The 12,182-nt window shown below is 42.8% G+C and overlaps 2 protein-coding genes across 7 annotated transcripts in view; one reads left to right on the top strand and one right to left on the bottom strand.

Moving 5' to 3' along the window:
• RFX7 (regulatory factor X7) overlaps positions 1 to 5,985 on the bottom strand; it is a 143,320-nt gene extending 137,335 nt beyond the window's left edge. Inside the window, exons 1-2 of one of the 4 annotated variants that reach the window (XM_070796685.1) lie at positions 5,852 to 5,985; positions 3,064 to 3,226 (exon numbers count right to left, since the gene is read on the bottom strand). In XM_070796685.1, coding sequence (XP_070652786.1) covers positions 3,064 to 3,224 — 161 coding nt within the window. In that variant the 5' untranslated portion in view covers positions 3,225 to 3,226; positions 5,852 to 5,985. Of the gene's footprint in view, positions 1 to 3,063; positions 3,230 to 3,374; positions 3,939 to 5,851 lie in introns of those variants that run through there. The other 3 variants (XM_070796682.1, XM_019968783.2, XM_070796683.1) reach the window with 3 other exon arrangements.
• TEX9 (testis expressed 9) overlaps positions 4,093 to 12,182 on the top strand; it is a 237,233-nt gene continuing 229,143 nt past the window's right edge. For 2 of the 3 annotated variants that reach the window (XM_070796693.1, XM_070796692.1), the window contains exon 1: positions 4,093 to 4,226. The gene's annotated coding sequence lies outside the window, so the exon portion shown is untranslated. The remainder of the gene's footprint in view (positions 4,227 to 12,182) is intronic. The other variant, XM_070796694.1, reaches the window with a different exon arrangement.

The raw sequence follows: 12,182 nt of genomic DNA, 5'->3' as shown, positions 1-12,182 counted from the left end.
TGAGAAGTTTATAACAGAATTATTTTCTATTATTTACAAATTATAAAAATGATTGTATAGCCTATTCAGTATTAAAACATACCTCTGAAAATAACTCTCAAGTGATCTGTGTAAGGGAAGTGACTTGGATCTCTGTCTATGGAGTGGGAATGAGATCAAGAAAGGTGCATGCTCATTACCTTGGACTTAAGCTGAAGGTACCCATAAATATATTATACAAATATTACAACACTAACAAGTTAGTAACTTTATTTTGTAGAACTAGCTTGAAAAACATGTATTTCCAAATCTTAAGAAATATGGCTCCTGATGTTAAATCATTAACATCATGATTTCAACTCTGAATACTCAATATTTTTTCCAAACACTCATTTAATGCTTGAAATAACCATGGACATACTGTTATCTAACAGTATTTTACTTTAATGAACAGAATAGATTAATTATGAACAGATAATAAATAATTCACTGTCTAGCTAAAGGCCTACATTACATACTATGTATCTGTAAAATATGAGGACAAGTTCAGACTTGTTTGTGACATGAAGTCCAATAATTTAGAAACTATGATCAACCTAAATGCAAAGCTCATTTGATAATTATTAAGTACCACACTTCTGTATAATGTAATTTTAAAGTCTCATTAGTGATGATACCAAAGGTTGATATAGGACATAGTCCAAAACTGATCATCTTTCAGAACATTATCAAGTGATAAAATAATTGGTAAAAAGATACTGTTGCTTCAAAAAATGTGAAATGAGATATCTAAATAACCGCAATCTTATCTATTAAGTCATTTTAATTTTATACATATACACATGCACATACTATTTCTTAGGAGGAGATGGGAGTGAAAGAGCTTTCACTTTGTAATGTCTTTATTTTATATAGTCACTTAATGAATAACATACATCCAGTGTTGTGGAGGAGGGGCTATGAGGCTATACATAAATACAGCCACTAACACTGTTTATGATCCACGAATGTTTAAAGTTTTAAATATAAATAAATAATTTTGCAAATAGGATTTCTAAAGCTGAAAATTAAATGCTAGTGTGCCAGTACAATTTTAAAATGAAGTTATAAAAGTGTACATTTGGGGATTAAGGTGTTTGTTGTCATTTTGTTTTTTCAGAGTAAGTACCAAAAACTGAAGTACATTGTACTTTAGAAGTTTTCCTCACATTAAAATCAGCGGTTAAGTTGTAATAGATGTATAAATATAAATTATCAATTAAAGAATAATTAAATCACATGATTTACCAAAAGAGCACTCCACTACATTATTAAACACTTCAGCCTGCGGCCTATACAACTTACTCATACTTTAAAAATATAAGGTGAATGCTCCTTTCCCCTATTGTTCTCACAATAAATCAAAACATAATTATTAATTCAACTTTCAAAATTTGCCTTTCTTAAAATATTTTAGTCCTTTAACTTGGATGTCCCTTACCTGAATGTAAAAACCAAAGTGCTCAATTCAGACTTCAGAGATACTGGTAACATTAAGTTAGGGGGAAGAAACCTGGTTTCTGAAAACCTTGATGATAATCAGGATATTGAGTATCTCTTCCTTTAAATTATAGCTCTAAAAAGGGGGTGAGAGCATCCATTGAAGAATAAACCCTTCTCTCTCTCTCACACACACACATAATCCTATTTATCTGACCTATTCAAATTGCGACAACATGACTATTGTCAATCCTAAAAAATTCTCTTTTAAAAATATTTAAACTTCATTTAAAAATGAAAACTGAAAGCAAGATACTCATCTGCCAAATACTGTGCAGTATCAAACTATTAAAGCCTGCACTGACCTACTTCATATTAGCATCATGACAATATGGATGTGTGCCAAGAAATTAATGAAAATTACTATATAACAAACTTTAATTGTGCATTTAAAAATTGTCAGTTTTTAAATGTGTAAATATTGTACTACAATGCCAGTTGTCTTATGATACACTTATTTTTTAATTGCAATATAAAAAGTAAGGAGATTTGGTATTTCAGTAATCATATTCAATGATGAACATGTAAGATTTCACAAAATCAGAGCTTTTTAAAATACATTTAATTGTATTTTTAATCATCTATTAAAAGCAGTCTTAGACCAAACTCCAAATAATGCTTTCCATTTTAAAAATAGCACTACACTTTTTATAAGTGTATGTTATGAAGTTAATGAAGAATCCTACAAAAATAATGCAAGTTCATGTTTAAAGAATATTTCCAATGGCTCTAACAGAGGATAGACTTAACTCAGTGTATTTAATTATTAAAAGACTGCCACCAGTCTTTCAGAGTTTAATGTTGAAATATTGTAAATTCTTATACAAGAAAGTACAAGAATAGCAAAGGATATTTCATCCAAGGTTTCTAAAAAAAGACACGAAATGGCAACACATTTATTTTAAATTAAAGCATCCTTTAAAATTAGAAAATCACTTTACAGTGTAAACTACCACCTTAAAATGTCCCATACTACAGAAACCCTTTCTTCACAATCAATGCAAAAAGATTAAGGTCCCTGGAAGAGAAATTTAATCTCAGAATAAAGAAGGCAAAAACATCCAGAAACAGCAGCTAAGCCAACTGAAAGAAAGAGACACATTAGGTTTTGTGCTGCATATTAATAGTCTTATGCACAATGTCTGTTTGGTGAAAATTCACAATACACTGCTTCCTCCCAGTATGACTGCAAAAAGGAGTAAACACATTTCACATTTCTCAGTCCCAAATTCATGCTATCATCGTGCAACATGACTTAATTTCGACCCATATTCCTCTTACACATAAGTGAAAAACACAAATGACTTGTTTATCTGCACTTGTAATTGAGGAGGGGGTAAAAGCATTTTCTGGCTCCGGAGCCCAGGGGCTGATGCAAAGTCCCCACACCTCCAGAGGTCCTATAAATACGCACCCGACTTCGGAGACCCACATTCAATGAATGTATCAGCCTCCTCCTCCGCTCCCCAGCCCGCCGCCCCCCACCCTCTTTGCAGCAGAAATGTGCCTGGGCTTTTCTACCCCAGCGATGGAGGATCCTCTTACCAGATGGAGTTCTTGATCCTGTGTTGCAGCGCGCTGGCCTCTGTCCCTGGCAGCCCGGGCACAAGGGCTGGCAGAGCCACCCCCGAGTTGGGGGCGCTGGGGGGAAGCTGCTGATGGGCATCAGGCTGCTGTGGTGGCGGCTGTTGTTGTTCCTCTGCCATCGCTGCTGGAGGGGTGGGAGGGAGGGAGGGAAGATGGGGGCGCGGGGAAGGGTGAGGGAAGAGACGGGGAGGGGTGGACGAAGGGGGAGAGGAACGGGGAGGGGAAGAGGAGGAGGAGGAGGAAGGAAGCTGGATAAGCTAGGCCTTTACCCCAGGGCTCGAGTGAGTCGCTTTCGCCTGCCGCCTGGGGGACATCACCGGGGAGACCGAGCGGCTCCTTACGGCCGGGGCGCTTCACCGCGGGAGAGGCATGGCGGCTCCCCTCAGCCCCCCGCCGCCGCCGCCGCCTCCTCCCGTCAGCGGCCAGGGCTTGGGGGGGGGGGGGGGGGGATGAGGAGGGGGCGTCTGAAGATGAGGTGGGGTGGGAGCGAGGCTCCCCCAAATCCAAGGAGAACGGTTGCTCAGGGACCCGACGGCCCGGCCTTTCCTTTCTTGCCCGCGGGGCTTTCTACTCCGGGGGCCCCGCGCTGCGGCTGCAGCCCCAGGCTCGGCTCCACGCCACTCCCCACGCCGCCGCCGTCGCCGCCGCTCGCTCCCGGCCCCGCCGCCGTCGCTGCCGCTGCCCTGCCAGCCCCGGAGGCAGCCCAATGCGCGCAGCCGCACTGCGGCCCGGCGCAGACGGCAAAACACCTACCGCTCGGCCGCGGGGGGGGCGTGGACCAGCGTGTGCGGGGTACGGGCGCGGGCAGGAGGGGGCTGGGAGGTGGGGGCGCCCTGGCGCGGAGGGCGAGCGCGGGCCCCGGAACGCGCGCCTCCGGGGCTGAGGAGGCAACTGGCCGAGCTGGTGGAGAGCAGGAAAAACGTGGGGGAGGTGCTGGCGAGAGAAAGAGAACTTGCGTGAGGAGGAGAAACCAAATTTAATATTTGGCGTGGAAATGGGATTTTTTTTTTTTTTTTTTGCATCCTCCAAGCAAGTAAAGTGAAATCAGTCAACATTACCCCCTCTCCCCTCGACAAGTGAGGATTACTTTCTCCTTGGTGAAAAGAACAGAATTGAATCAGGTAAGAGGATAAGCTGACTTTTCAGAAGCCCCCAAAGAAGAACACCCGTTGGAATTAACCACCCTTTAGGTAATTCAGTCTTAAACGGAAATCGCGAGGCAGGAGCTGGGTTGAGTGCTCCTCCGTCGGGCATTCAAAGCCCTCCAAATCTGGCCCCACTTTAGCTATCCAATCATCGCTGCCTCCATCCCCCTGCAAGAACTCTCGGCTCCAATCAGTGAAGTCTCCATGCCATTCTCAACGCGCAGCAGACTCATTCTTCCTTCGTGCCTTTGCTCCTGCTGTTCCTCTCACCTCCCTCCACACCCCACCCCCTTTGCAGGAACGCCCTCCTTCCTCCTCTATACCGCTCTCCAGCCAACCCAGTCTCCAAGGCGCAGCTCAAGTCGCGGCTTGTCAGGGTCCCTGGCTGCCAAGGCCCCTGCCTGCCTCGGAAAGAAACGCATGTAGTTCTCACAACATGGTGGCTCAGGCTCCATTCACAAGCGCCTTCCTTTTGGATCCAGTTGAACCCCTGAACGTCCTCTCTGCCCCCTCCCCCGCTACTCATCCTTAAGAGCTAGCTTTGCCCACTGAGAGTAAGACTCCCTGCCAGAAACAGGCAGGTCCCCTTTAAGAGCAGAAGAATTGGCTTTTCTAGGTGGGGCTGATCAGGGAGGCCTAAACTGCCTGGTGTAGAAGACTACAGCCAAGGTCTCTGGCACCAGATGGAACAGCTGCTCAGCTCATACTGACCTTTCTCTGGGCCTGTGGGTGTTATGAGCTCTTCAGCTTTAACTTTTCTGACAGTTTCTATCGTGTTTCTACCTGTCAGATTCTCTGGCCACTTTCCTGCCCTGCTTGGACTTTGGGCAGCGAGTCTCTGCCACCTTTTAGACTCCTGGGTGTGGGGAATCTGATTGGCTTGGGTTTCTTGGCCTTTGGAGTTCTCAGTTCCCTGCCTTGGCCTGGAACCGTTTTGCTTTTTGCACCACCGTGCCCCCAGGCCTAACTCACAGAATCCACTCCCAGATTCGCTGAATTCTTACACGTGGTGGGAGCACTGGGACTAGGAAAGAAGAAGGACACCTGTGTGCAAAATAGCTCTTTCATGAGGATTTTAGGCCTGTGGGATTCCTTTGCACTCTGAAGCCCATGGCACTGATTCTAGCACACAACGAGCCCCCCTTTCCATAAGCTAAGGTCACTGTTAGCTTAGCCACTTTTATAAAATTAAGGTCCTATGTAAAGGCAGGCTTTTTTTTTTCCTGTACCAAATTGAAAGACGAGGTGTGCACTAGACAGAAGCTTTGAGGAATAAAAATAGCTAATGCTAATAATGAATGCACACTTTCACTGTGCAAGACCTAGCACTTTCTATACATTACCATCTGCAAACTGTATAACGTAGGTACTATTCTCTCAATTTTACAGATGAACCAGAAGCTTAGTGAGGTTAACTGTCCTAAAGTGACCCAAAGAGTAAATGAGGGAGCCAGGATTTGAATCCTGAAGTCTCATGCCGAAAAAGAGGTTATATCGAAAGACCTTGGATGCCTATATAAGCTCTATATCCATGCAGAAGATGGAGGAAGTAAAAAGACTTTGGGCAAAGTCGCCAAGTCCCCCAGGTTCTAACTTTTTACCTTGCCAAGAGAGAGTGATGATGGCTCCACGTTGCCACACCCTGGGAGGGGGAGACCCTAGGGAGTGAGAGATTCGTCCAAGAAGGGAAATTATCTGAGTCTGCCAAAGTCCTTAAGAAAAGGAAGCTGAGAACCAGGACGCTTTTTAAAATTTCGCTGCCGGGTGTCACACAGGCTGACTTCCCGAGTGCAACTTTTGAGGGTTTTATAGGTTCCATAAAAGAGCATGTCAGCCCACCAGCCACTAGAGGGCACAGCAGAGCTGCAATCCTGGGCTGCCCTCTAGCGGCGGTGCGGACGAAAGGGCGTCGTTGAACCTATGGGGCCTTCAAAGACCCACAGGCGGTTGAAAGAGCCATCTCCAACTCTTAGGTACAGCAAACAATGAGAAGAACGGATTGGCAAATAGTATCAGATTGAAGAGATCTTACTGCTAGAATGGACATCCTTGCTGGAAGGCTGTAAATGGTCACCCTCCACTACTTACTTAAAATCTGGGAGTAGAGTGTGCAGTCTTGTTACCGTTTTCGGACAGGGCAGTCAATATAGTTAATTATACTAGTAGAAACCTTAAAGAAATCTGATGAAGTTACTCAGAATCGTGGGTGAGGACTCAACCCAAACCCAGACACCTTGAGTGAAGGCAGCAGTGTGGCCATGGTGTTTCTGAAATTTTGCCCCCCTCTTGTTAGGAAACTGTACTAAGGCCCCTCAGGGACCCAGAATCAATGTGGTTCATTTCCTCAGACCTTCTGTTTGACTCACTGAGAAGTAATGGAAAACATTATAGTAATCACGAACTTTCAATAGAGCATGCTAGATTCTGAGCTTCTGTTTCTGAACATTGTAAGTCTGTTCTCCCTGTGAAAGTGTACTCCTGTGGAAAATGTTGAGAAACCCTGATGTAGTGGGAAAGAAAGACTCCAGTCTGGGAGTCAGAAAACCTAAAAATTCAAACCCCCTATTTCCATCTTGGTAAAAATGAAAATCATGACCTACCTCACAGGTTGTGAGAAACATGTTAAGGTGATACCTAAACCAGGGTACTGCTATGCACAGAGAAAGATAACCTATAAGGTGGACTGTGAGCACCTCAAAGCCTCATGTTCCATTTATCCTAGTAGTCCTGGGACACAATTCCTTACTCCTGGGTGTTAAGTAAATATTTGTTGAATTCAGTAGTTACCTAACCTTAATTTTCTTAGCCCAGTACGTCATGCCATCTTGCTTTCTTCTGTCTAAATTTTGTGTCATTTATGAAACTAAATTTCTTATATGATAACTGTACATACATTTATTATACCCAATACATAAGAACATCAGACACTGAAAATATAAATAGATAGGTAAGACCTGGTCCCAACTTAAAATAGTTCGAATTCTGGGGAGCAGAGAGACCTATTACTACATATTAGTTACACAAAATGATGAGTATTGTGGAGGAAGGGATTGGTCCTACTCAGGGCAAAAAGGGCTTTTGGAGAAGACCTCTTGGCTAGCATTTGAATGGGGTCTCATCGGGTGAATGATGATGATGAATGACGTTCAACAGGCAGAGCAATAAGGGAAGATGTTTTCAGACCAAGGAGCAGAGCAAACACTGGTGTGAAGCCATGAAAAGACACATGGGATGAGCGCATAATGCAATGTTAGCTTTGTGCTCAGATCCTTAATAGAGTGTGTAGGGGAGGAAAAGGAGGAGATGGAGACACAGCCCATTTTACAAAATGTTATTCTGTGTTATTAGTTACAATTGTTCTGACAAAAGATGAGGCCCAAATAGGCTTCATCATTGGTGAATACTGAATAAATGCTTAAAGTGTACATTTAATTTCCACAAATTCCGGTGATTTACAGTTGTGGAAAAGATAAGATTCTACTCTCTTTTCCTTCTCTCCTTGAAAACAAAGTCTTCCCTCATCATCTTTTCCTTTACCATTACTTTTCTCTGCCTTATTTAGTTGCAAACTTTTCCCTCTAGAGCTGAAAGTAGAATATGTAATCATCTACATGTTATTTAGGGGAACAGGAATGGAAAGCTTTCTACCTCCAAAAAAAATCTTTCACCATATCAGAAAGTGGTGTAACCACTTTCTTTGGGCTAAGCTGTTGTCTTTCAAAATGCATGGAGTCCTAGGGGAGCTGATCTATTAAGTTCCAATGCTGTAATGTAATTGAGTTTTCAGTCTTTTACTAGCTTTAGAGCAAGGGAGGTGTGGGCAATGGGGAGACAGACAACAAAGAGGAAGCAAGATTACAAAAGAGAGAGGTTGGAAAGTTCAAAGCCAAGTGCATATTGGCAAATTTGGTTAAACTTTCTCCATACTGTGCTTACTAATGTTAGTGTGATGTGAAAATGTGAGTTCTCCTGTCAGAGCACAAATATTCCATTATGTCATTAAAACAATGGTTTGTTAAGGCAAAGTAGCCTAACTATTCATGGCCTTACCTGGTGGCTCAGATGATAAAGAATCTGCCTGCAACTCTGGAGACTGGGTTTGATCCCTGGGTTGGGAAGTTCTCCTGGAGAAGGGAAGGGCAACCCATTCCAATATTCTTGCCTGGAAAATCTCATAGAGGATCTTGGTGGGTACAGTCCATGGGTGGCTATTTAAATACTAGGCAAGGCAACAGGGTGTTAACAACCTAGTTATGTTACCCTATCTATACAAGTCATTCTGTCAGGTCCCTTTACTTATCTCTAAGGATTATTGAGATAAAGTTCTCCTAATGTACTTGGCTCTTCAGGTGAAAGGTATTATGAAAATGCATACCAGGTACTGCTTTGATTTCATTTAGAAATTCTCCATTGTTGTTACCATAGACGTGTTTATGTTGTGACCTGAATTCTCTTGATGTGAAAGAAGGTTCAAGTTAATATCATCTGTCTGAATTTTAAAAGAAATGTTTACTTTTACTTGGGGCCAGAAAGGTCCCAAGTAGAAATGTGATATCTTGGAAATTCAGGCCAGCAGCAGCTGTGAACAGAAGCCAGTAAAGTAAAAGCATATTTACCTAACCCTAAAAGTGACGGTGAAAAGACACTGGAGCCAGTCCTTCAACAAGGAGGTCAGCCCTGGTGCAGTTTGAACTGGTGGAGCCTAGTCAGTAATCCACAGACTCATCGTTCTGTGGTTCAAGACACACTTATGTCCTCCTCATATACTAATTATTACACTGAGAAAGATTTTAAAATAATCGGTAAATACAGTATTATTCTAATCTTCAGGAAGTTCATAATCTAATTGGAACACATATCAGCCCACACATATTTTTAAACACTAAGTGAAAATACAGGGGACAAACAAAAAAACAAGTGTGTGACAGGATAATTTATTGAGATGTTAATTGGTTTATGTTCTTATATTTTCCCTCCCCTCTATTCCAAACAGACTTCTAGGGAGTTTGTGTTTCTAGGCAGAAAGAAGTTGACAGGAATTCTCTCTTAGACAACTCCAGGAGGCACTGCTTGCATTGTCATTGAAGCCACCTGGACACAGCTCCTTAGAATGCAACATCGATGGTATCCCTGAAGTTGTGCCCAGTGATTTGCCCTCCAGGTTTCTTGCTCCCAAAAGGATTTTGCCAGGGGATTCAAGAGGTAGGGGCATCTGGGGAGAGAGGGAAAGGAGGAAAGAGAGAGAGGGAAGGAGGGGTTGTGCGTAGGTGGAATTGTTGCAAAAGAAAACATTTCCCAGACTGGAAAAGAGTCCAAGTCAGGGTTTCAGTAGTGAGGATACCAGCCTTGATTCCTTGAAGGAGCCCAAGAGCTAGCCAAACATCAGATAGATGCACGGTGACCCCAATAAGACTGGATCCCCCTGCCACTGCTACTCAGTCCATGAGCAGAGCTGTTGTCTGGCTTGTGGGGACCACACATCCCTAAACAGTGAAGATGTCAAAGTCCATCTTCCCCCATTTTCTGGCTCAACATAGATCTTCCAGACTCTGGTGAATTCCTAGGGAGGAAGGGAGGGAAGCCTGGTAATAACTGGGATTGGATTTCCTTCTACTTAAGCAGAATTAAGGCTGGAATCACTTAAGTCTGAGGTGAATTTGATTTGATTTAAACAAAATAAAAAGCATAACATTTCTTGCACAATCAAATTTGTTCTTACAGATTTATACCTAACTAGCAGTGAATACAACATACAAAACAGTGTTGAGAGAGTAAGGTTAAGAATCACAGTGAACGGCACAACTAACATCTGCTGAGGGAATTAAGAGAAAGAAAAGAGCAAATGGAGCTAAAGCAAAAGGAGGTGACTTTATGGAGGGCTTCTGACAGAGCTAGAGTGTAAGGAAAGGAAAGGAGTTTTTGAAAGTGGGAGACAGAGTGGCGGCAAGTCAGACGGAAAAGCAATGTGAGCATAGCAGGGAAAGGAGAATCACTATGAAGAGATAAACAGGAGACTGGCCTAACTGGAGTGAATGTGTGTGTGTGTCCAACTTTGCGACACCATGGACTGCAGTCCGCCAGGCTCCTCTGTCCATGGAATTCTCCAGGCAAGAACACTGGAGTGGGTTGCCATTTCCTCCTCCAGAGTATCTTCCTTACCCAGGGATCAAACCTGCGTCTCCTACGTTGACAGGTGGGTTCTTTACCACTGAGCCATCAGGGAAGCCTCAGTCAGAGTGAAGAGCTGATGATAAAGGTTGTGCTGAGTATCAGATTTCCAAATGTCTTCTTCCACCCTCACTGAATAAGGCAGGGTTGTATCAGAGAACAACCAGTAGATATATTATAAATTTCTTATAATATTGATTATCATCATATACTTATTATAATATTTATTGTAATTATTTTATTATCGTAATATTTATTGTAATTATTTTATTAGGTAATATAAAGGAATTGACTTTCATGATTGTGGGAGCTAACAGGTTCAGACTCTGTAAGGCAAGCAGCAGGCTAACAGGCCAGAAACTTTTGGGCAAGAACAGGCACTACAGTTTCACAGGTGGGATTTCTTCTTCCTTAGAAAAAATCTTAGTTTTGCTCTTAAGGCCTTTCCCTTGATTAGATGGAGCCCACCTAGAATATCAAGGATAACCTCCTTTCAGCTCAGTTCAGTCACTCAGTTGTGTCCAACTTTTTGTGACCCCCATGAACCGCAGCACACCTGTGCTGTCCATCACCAACTCCCGGAGTCCAACCAAACCCATGGCCATTGAGTCGGTGATGCCATCCAACCATCTCATCCTCTGTCGTCTCCTTCTCCTCTTGCCCTCAATCTTTCCCAGCATAAGGGTCTTTTCCAATGAGTCAGCTCTTCACATCAGGTGGCCAAAGTATTGGCGTTTCAGCTTCAACATCAGTCCTTCCAATGAACACCCAGGCCTGATCTCCTTTAGGATGGACTGGTTGGATCTCCTTGCAGTCCAAGGGACTCTAAAGAGTCTTCTCCAACACCACAGTTCAAAAGCATCCATTCTTTGGCGCTCGTCTTTCTTTATAGTTCAACACTCACATCCGTACATGACCACTGGAAAAACCATAGCCTTGCCTAGACGGACCTTTGTTGACAAAGTAATGTCTCTGCTTTTAAATATGCTGTCTAGGTTGGTCATAACTTTCCTTCCAAAGTAAAGTAAGCTCCTTTACTTAAAGTCAAATGATTGTAGAGGTTAACCACATGTAACAGAATTCCTTCACAGCAACACCGAGGTTACCTTTTTAATTGAATAACTGGAACATTCGCATAGTCAAGTTGACACTTAAAACTAACAGTCACATTCACTACACTCTTTATGTCATCCCTCATGTATCTGAGAAGACAGAAGTCTTTGAACCTCAGGAAAGATCATTTCCTATGAAGTAGGCCAACCTGTGTTCCTTCCTTGGGTATATTTATTTTCTATGCTTTTTTTGTATATAAATATATGTATTACCAGGAACTTTCTATTTTTCTTTATCCTCTTCCCCTTCCATTATCTGATGTTGTGCCAAGAAAGAATTATGGTTTGATATTAGTATTTTTTAAATCTTTTTGTTTTTCCTATTTATAGTGCCTCTAATGTTATCTGTTAGCATCATTCTCCTGAATTGACCAAGGCCTCAGATTTCTGCCTTCTATAACCCTCTAAGGGGCTCAGTCAATGTAAGCCTCCATCCTTGTGACTTGTAACCCTGGGTCCCTGGCTGGAACAGGGCTAAGCATCCAACATAAGGGCAACCAGTCCCCTGATTGGACAGTGACCTGTGAACTGGCTAAATGTAAGATCTTTGCCCAAGCAAGAGGTTAGTAATTAATTAACAAATTGATTCCTTTCTTGGAGATTATAGGGCTTCCCTGGTGGCTCAGACGGTAAAGCGTCTGCCTACAATGAG

The sequence above is a fragment of the Bos indicus genome, chromosome 10 (assembly GCF_029378745.1).
Source record: "Bos indicus isolate NIAB-ARS_2022 breed Sahiwal x Tharparkar chromosome 10, NIAB-ARS_B.indTharparkar_mat_pri_1.0, whole genome shotgun sequence".
Lineage (NCBI taxonomy): Eukaryota > Metazoa > Chordata > Mammalia > Artiodactyla > Bovidae > Bos > Bos indicus.
This window is presented reverse-complemented; position numbering and strand designations above follow the sequence as displayed.